Source organism: Microtus ochrogaster, linkage group LG10 (assembly GCF_000317375.1).
Source record: "Microtus ochrogaster isolate Prairie Vole_2 linkage group LG10, MicOch1.0, whole genome shotgun sequence".
Taxonomy (NCBI): domain Eukaryota; kingdom Metazoa; phylum Chordata; class Mammalia; order Rodentia; family Cricetidae; genus Microtus; species Microtus ochrogaster.
In genome coordinates, this window is record NC_022035.1 from 16,476,494 (window position 1) to 16,484,327 (window position 7,834).

Sequence of the window (7,834 nt, forward strand, 5' to 3'; positions counted from 1 at the left end):
CTCTCTCTCTCTCTCTCTCTCTCTCTCTCTCTCTCTCTCTCTCTCTCACACACACACACACACCTTATATCAGGTTCAGGTATTATTGCCTCGTCAAAATTCCCGCCAGAAGCAGCTTAAGGAAGAAAGGGTTTGTTTGAGCTCACAGTTCAGGGATGAGGTCCATTGTCAGAGAAGATGTGGTAGCAGGAATAGGAAGGAGGGGGCAGGTAGTAGTCTCCACAGTCAGAAAGCAAAGGACAGTGACTGATGGCGCTCAGCCTACTTCTTATTTTTGTTTGGTTTGACAGTGGTTAAAGTGGATTTTCTCACTTCTTGTAACCTAATGCAGCAAATGTGTGACATCACCCTGTCAAGGTGACGTCATTATTAACCTTTGCTCCCACCCTACAAGACACTGACCATGACACCGGAAACCACTTCAGTTATTTGTTCCTACCAAAAAACTCGTATCTTATGATAAGTCCCCTTGTTTTCTGTTTCATATTGGGTTTTTTGTTTTGTTCTTGTGGTTGTTTTGTCTTGTTTTGTTTGTTGAGGCAGGGTCTCACTGTGCAGCTTTAGCTGGCCTGAAACATGCTATAACATGCTAGGTAGACCATGCTGGTTATGAACTCACAGAGATCTGCCAGCCCCTGCCTCCTGACTGCAGACTGAAGGCATATACCACCATACTCAACACTTGATTCTTTTTAATAGACCTTGTGAGGAATTTTATTGGGCCACTTTGCTGTAAGTAAAGTCTTCCCTACGTATCTGTGTAGTTATGTGATAAAGCTTCATCCATTTTTCTGTTAAAATATTATTAGTACTGATGCTGAATTTATATTGTTTTAATAATGAGAAATGTGTTTTTATACATATGAGCTATTTCAATAAAAATTACTCATCTGAAAGATGCATTTCCAATATGATTTTACTTTTTAGAACAGAAATTATTTAAGATTTATGATATGCTTCTCTCGTCCTGAGTTGTGTATGATCAGTGACTACATCAGAACTCTTAGGAAAATATATTTGAGTTTTTATTTTCATCTTATAGCTTAGAGTCACATGATTACTGACATTTCAAAATTTCAGTGTACAGGCATGTTTTAGTTGAGAATTATAGAACAATCAAAAAGATTTTTTTTTTTTTGGTTTTTCGAGACAGGGTTTCTCTGTAGCTTTGGAGCCTGTCCTGGAACTTCCTTTGTAGACCAGGCTGGCCTCGAACTCACAGAGATCCGCCTGCCTCTGCCTCCCAAGTGCTGGGATTAAAGGCGTGTGCCACCAACGCCCGGCTTCAAAAAGATCTTTATATATGAAATATATAATTGTAAAATTCTGAAATATTTGAATTACTTTAGATACATCTTCAGGACTCTGTGGAACAAACCGGTTGGATTAAATTCAGAGATCCCTGCTGAGTCTCTAAATGTCAAAATAATTATCTCCACCAAGAACAATAAGCTTCAATTCCAGCTGCATTAAAAGTATGTCAGATGCATCTTTATTCCCACTTCAGTTTGGACTAAGAGCCCAGAAGCTTGGGTTCTGTATATTTAATTGAGTGTGTTCAACTCTACCAGTAGTAAGTTGAGTGCGACTCTTAAGAGGTTTTTTATTTTGTTTTGTTTTGTCCTTCTGGGTGTTGACAGACACCCGAAACCCTCATGCCTTAAACTGTGTGTTACCTCATTTGTTTTCCCTTCTGGATCATTCTTTCCAACACTTAAGTTTTTCTATGTACTGCTTCATACCCTGGTCCACACACACACACACACACACACACACACACACACACACACACACACACTAAAGCCCAGGGCAGGCCTGCTCAGAGATAAAGAGATGGTGAGGACCCACAGCAGAGATGGACAGTGTTTGCATTGTTTGCAGGAACATGAAGCAAGAGAAGAATTGTTTTTTGTTTGGTTTCATTTTGTTTTGATAAGTCCTGACTATTAAAGCCAAGTCACATTCTTTTGGACTGTGCTGACACAAATTAGCAAACATTAAAGCCTCACTATTGACAAGAGAGAGGCCAGAAAACGTCAGAGACTTGAATTTCTTGATGCACAGTAACGTGAGATATACTATATCAACCATTTTCTGTGTCCAGTTTACAAGCATTAACAATACATATACTATTGCTCAACCAATCTCTGGAGCTTTGAGAAACCCAAAAATTCTACACGACCCATTACATAACAACTTCCTGTTCCCCTTTCCCTCATCCTCTGCTAAGCACCATTCTGTTCCTACACATTTGATATCTCATAGTGAGAGGGTCTATGGCTTATGTGACTGAGTTCTTTCTCATATAATGTCATCAAGGTTCATCACCATTGTTGCAGACTTTCTTTCTTACTTAGGGCTGGACACTATCTGCGTCTCTAGAGAGCACTTATTCCGATCCCCTCAATTGTCTAAGTTTACTGGTTGTTTCCACTCTTGGGCGACTGAATCTACTCCTGCTATGAGCACAAGTGCAGATATCTCTTTCTGGGGTGTGACTTGCAAGTCTCCTGATAGACTCCCTGCAACTGCTGGGCCAAATGATAAATGTGTTATTCTTGGCTTTTGAGAAATGACCTCTTTACATTCCATTTTCAGAGTCTGAGGACCATAATTCCTTCACATCTTTCCTGATATCTGTTACTATGTGTGTTTTTTAAGATAATGATCAGATAATAATCATACGAAACAGGTGTGAGGACTTGCTTTGCTGTAGTTTTGACATGTTTTCTCCAGTAACAGGGTTACCCATCTTTCCATATGCTTAATGCAAATACTAATACATAAATATTAAAATTTTAAAATATTAATATTTTAAATAATATGATATTATTTATTATATTAAATAAAATGTTTAAGATATTAAAATTAAACATTAGTACTCTTCAATCAGGGATGACAAAATCTCTCTCATTCACAGTAGCACTAAAAGAAATTGTAGGGGTTGGTATTAGTAAGGTATAGCACGCAAGCCTAGATTCTAAATATATTAGTATTCTGCCAAAGTTTCTAAGTTATCCAAAGATATTACTCTAAGGAAAACTAATATTGGTTCATCTTCCAGCTTTCTCTCTAGCTCTGGGATTAAATTTCCTTATCTCAAAAATCCTCTCAAACAATCATAAGCTTCTATATTTCAAAGGTTTTATTGAAAGTCACTAGGGGGGAAATGCATACCCTTTCACTCTAGGGAGATGTAAGCAAGAAATACATATTGTGTACCTTGTGTTTCTGTGGTCCAGGACTAAGCCTGCTGGCTTCTCTGAGCCGCCAGTTGCCAGGCTTCTTGAGCCTAGTTGTTGCTAGGCCTCCTTATTCCCCAGGGAAAGGCAAGTGCTCTATCCGCCCATTCCTGCAGACCCAAGATGCAGGACAATCAGATGCGATAGGGTACAGGCCCTGAGATAATTTTGGCCCAGCATAAGCCTAAGGTCCTATGCTCTGCCAATGAACGATAGCCACAGCCCAATGCATTGTTTTAAGACTGCATTATTTAGAAGCTAGAGTAAACGAATTCTTTCAGTGAACGTTTCTGAGGTTTCTATAAGGACATATCTAGGATTCCTCGTTCAACAACCTTATTAAATATTGATTTTGCCTCAGGTACCCATGTGTCAGAGGTAAATGGTAATTCCTGGCCTAGAATACCTCAGTCTAATGAGAAGAGTAGACAAGAAGGTCATCAAGTTTAACATCGAATGTATTAATTAGCATGTGATAATTGAGAACCAATCAATCAATCAAGAACAATGTGTGCCGTCTTTCAGGGGAGAACAGAAATACCGAGATGGTTATGAGGCATGCATATGAGGTGAATAATTGGTGCATTTTGGAAGCATTTAAAGTACCAACTTCATACTTGAAACTTTCCTCCAAATATTTCGGTTCATTCCCAGCTTCTCCATCCTTCCATTTTCTTTCTTGCTAACTTTTGATTGGTTCTTTGTGTATTGCACATCATGTATCCTGATGCCATTCATCTCCCCAACCCTTCATATCCACTTTCTGCTCTTGCAACCCTCCCCCAAAAGAAAAGAATTAAAAACAACAACAACAACAACAACAACAAGTTTTATTGTGGAAGCTGTGGTGTGACAGAGTGAGGCACACAGTGTACCCCTTAGTCCACACACCTTTACATGCAAGTGTTCATTGCAATGAATCTGGTTAGAGTCCTCTGCTTTCCGCTACACTATTGTTACTGGGCCCTCACTGAGGCTCCTATTAGGTATCCTGTTGTTACCTTGAGTCATGGAGACCCTGAAACTTTGGGTCTGAAGGACTGGTCCCTTCACATGCTCCAGAACTCCATAGATGGGATGGATGTTAGGGTGGGCCAGCTCATAACTCTGGTTCTGGACCTGGGTGGTAGCTGTGTTGTTCAGCCTGCCAGGTCTCCCTCATCCCCACCAGGAGGGCCAGCTCTCCAGCACTGCCCTGGCTAGTTCACCCAACACACCAGGCAGCAAGGGGAAGAGCCAGGTCTCTTTCTTTCACACCCTCAGGCTTGTTCACCCACATCTACACCTTCAAGGCCAGCTCTACTATGTTGCCCAGGCGAGGAGCAGGGCCCACTTTCCCAAGTGCTGCAGCTGGTAAGGGGCAGATCCAGCTGTCTTGTTCTCCATCCTTCCATTTTCAATATATAATTTTGGCCTTGTTTATATCTCAGTTGCCTAAATGGATTTACATTGTAAATGCTAACACATATCACCGATTATTTCTTAAAATTTTTAAGTACAAACGAACAGTGATATTTAAGTTTTCTTTATAACTATCATCTTACAAGGTCATTTTTCTACCCATTTATTTAGCAATAAGTTTGGGTTTTATTGTTGCCCTGACAGGAAAAATAAGCAGGCTGTGGAGATTGTAATGTCATGAAATGCTTCAAGCATTCTATTGTTGCTGCTTGTTGAGTTTTTGCGTTGGGCTTTTGGAGACAGGGTCTCACTGTGTAGCTTAAACTGGCCATAGATTGACTACCTACCTCAAACAGTCCTCAAATCTATGATCCGCCTATTTCTGCCTCATGAGTGTTGGGAACAAAGGTGTACACCATCACATCTAGCCTTAAAGGTGTTGGGTTTTTATTCAAGGCCCTGATTTCATTGGAAAGTTACACTGTCTTATTGATTTAACTTAAAGATGTTGACTAGGGAAAGGATGTAGCGCTGTTACAAACAAACAAACAAACAAAATCCCAGCATTAGCAGTAACTATACAAAGATGGAGGAGTCTACTTAATATTTAGATTGTGTTTCCATGATTCAAATGAGCAGAAAGGCAACATTGCTCATTTGTGATTTGTGGGTGAGATATAAAATCTCCCAAGTGCGATGTTTCTCAAGTACTGAAATTCTTGAACTTAATTAACTGCAAATTTTGTTCTAACTTGATAGATTCTAATGAAGTCATCTGGCACACTTTGTCATTGTGCATCTGAGTACACCGAGATATATACATCACGGGTGATCTGACCAAGAAAACATAATTAGCACAGTCATTTAAAGTATAAACCAAAATGGGAATTAATCTCTCATTTAGTCTGAGTGATTCGGTTATGGCGAATGACAAATGTGTTCTACTCTCTTTGGGAGACCTCATGCAGGTTGATGACATATATGCACATACACACGAAGCACTTTCATGACCCTTCTTTTATTCTGGCTTGTGAGGTTTGTTGACACTGTGCTAAGTAAGTTAACTAAGTCTACAGAGTAGGACCTGCTATGAACTCCCTGAAGTGGCCCAGGGTGGCCCAGAACCAGAGTTGAACCTGATACTTTTTGGAGTGTTTTACCGCAGGGCTGTGAAATGTGTCCCCAAGTCACAGAATGTCGGCTTCCCGCAGAGTAGAGAATTAGTTCAATAGACTTTGTCTTCAACTCTTATTATTCTAGTTATGATTGAAGAAATAACCATTTGCACATTAGGGGAATAAATGCAACCGTCAAATACTAATTTGCTGATCTCCTCTGTTGAGGGTATAATTTGACACTCAGTCTTGTACACCATATATGCTTGACAGAACTTTTCCACATTGTTATATCATTAACCTTAAGCTCTGTAACATTCAGGTGACATTAATGTGGAAAGTATGTGTGCATGTCATTGGCAGCTCTTCCTATCAGCATGGTGAACTGAATAAGATTTGTGCTGCTTTTACTTAGGAACACACAGTGTTATTCTATTTTGACTCAAGGGTGTTAACAATTTTACTGTTAGCATTAATTTGTTTTCTTTTAATTATACAAGCACTACACTCATTTTCTTTAGTAAAATGGAAAAATATCTCAATTGCCAGATGTTGATGATATGTTCTTACGGTCTTAATGCCTGATCTCATTAGGTTTCTGGTTTGGGCTTATAAACGTTTATGGACTCAGTGTTTGTTGATGTTGAGAGAGTTTCAATGGCACATTTTAAAGATACGGTTACCATTTTCCATAGACAATTTCTGCTGATATTTGTCCTTCATTATCATCACATCAGAAGTTTTCAATGTATGATCTTTTGCAGTTCTGATAGGCTTGGCTGATTTTTATGAAAGCATTGATCAAATATCTGCTGCATGTTTTTTCAAAAAATATTTTTTGTTCTTTATCTTTGAAAGTCTATGTTTATCTAGAGAAAGTCTGTGAATCAATAAGATTTGATTTCTATTTTTTTAAAAAATATTGACTTGAAATTTAATGCTAAGCATCTTCAAAAGATAGTTTATTTTATGATTTTTAATATTTCAGTAAATAAGAATAGTTGTTTGTGAAACTAACAGTATTGTCCACAGGAATACATAGACTTGAACTTCTCCTAATATCATCCCATGTTCTTTATCAGAGGAAATCTTATATTAAAATGTTATCACAACCCTGTAGGTCTCTTAGATTCTTCTCTGGTTGTCTAGATCTCCCAGAGAAAAATGAGGTAAAAAGAAACAACTTTGAAAAGGCATTTTTATTGATACATACAAAAAATTGATAATTAAAAATCAAATATTTGAATTTCATTTTTTTCTACTGGCCTTCAAATATTTTTTTTCCTTGTTGGGTGCACAACTCTCTCGTTGGTGGGTTTTAGCCCACTGTGAAGCAAGAAAGCAAAGATTCAGAAAAGTGAGTGGCAAGTCCAGTCCCCCTACTGATTGAACCACAAATCAATCCAGAGGGCTCCGTTGCAACCCTTACTATGTCAGATACACTATCCTTCCAAGAGTCGGTACTACAAGAAAAGTAAAATGAAAAAAAACTTAAACTGCTAAGAGCAGGTGGTGGTGGTGCACACCTTTAATCCCAGCTCTCTGGAGGCAGAGGCAAGCAGATCTCTGTGAGTCTGAGGTCAGCCTGGTCTACAGAGTGAGTTCCTGGACAGCCACAGAGAAACCCTGTCTCGAGAAACAAACAAACAAACATAACAAAGCTAAATTGCATGGTATATAGACATTTTTTTCTCCTTGTGACTTGAATTAAAAATATTTAAATCTTTGATTTTCAAATTTTTCTATTTAAAGTTTTGTTTTGTTTTTTTGAAGTAGACAGGGAGACATAACTTCATATTACTAACTGTGGAAACAATAGGCAGCTGAAAATTTATTTCGTCATGTCAATCTTTTGTTTTTTTCCTAGCTGCAAATGTTTTTTGAGACATTCCTGAGGACAAGTTCACCTCTGCAGGCATTGGATAGCATGAAAGAAGCAATTAGCAAGCTCTTATTGGTGGCTGAGGTGTTCAGTGAAACATCTACTCTGGGACCAAAGACCTTCCATAGGTAAGAGAATGACAGAGACATTGAGAGAGAGAGAGAGAGAGACAGAGAGAGAGAGAGAGAGAGAGA

At 38.7% G+C, this 7,834-nt stretch overlaps 1 protein-coding gene across 1 annotated transcript in view; it reads left to right on the forward strand.

The window, feature by feature from the left end:
* Cped1 (cadherin like and PC-esterase domain containing 1) overlaps positions 1–7,834 on the forward strand; it is a 285,451-nt gene that overhangs the window by 139,704 nt on the left and 137,913 nt on the right. Inside the window, exon 7 of the mRNA XM_005363770.3 lies at positions 7,626–7,768. Coding sequence (XP_005363827.1) covers positions 7,626–7,768 — 143 coding nt within the window. The remainder of the gene's footprint in view (positions 1–7,625; positions 7,769–7,834) is intronic.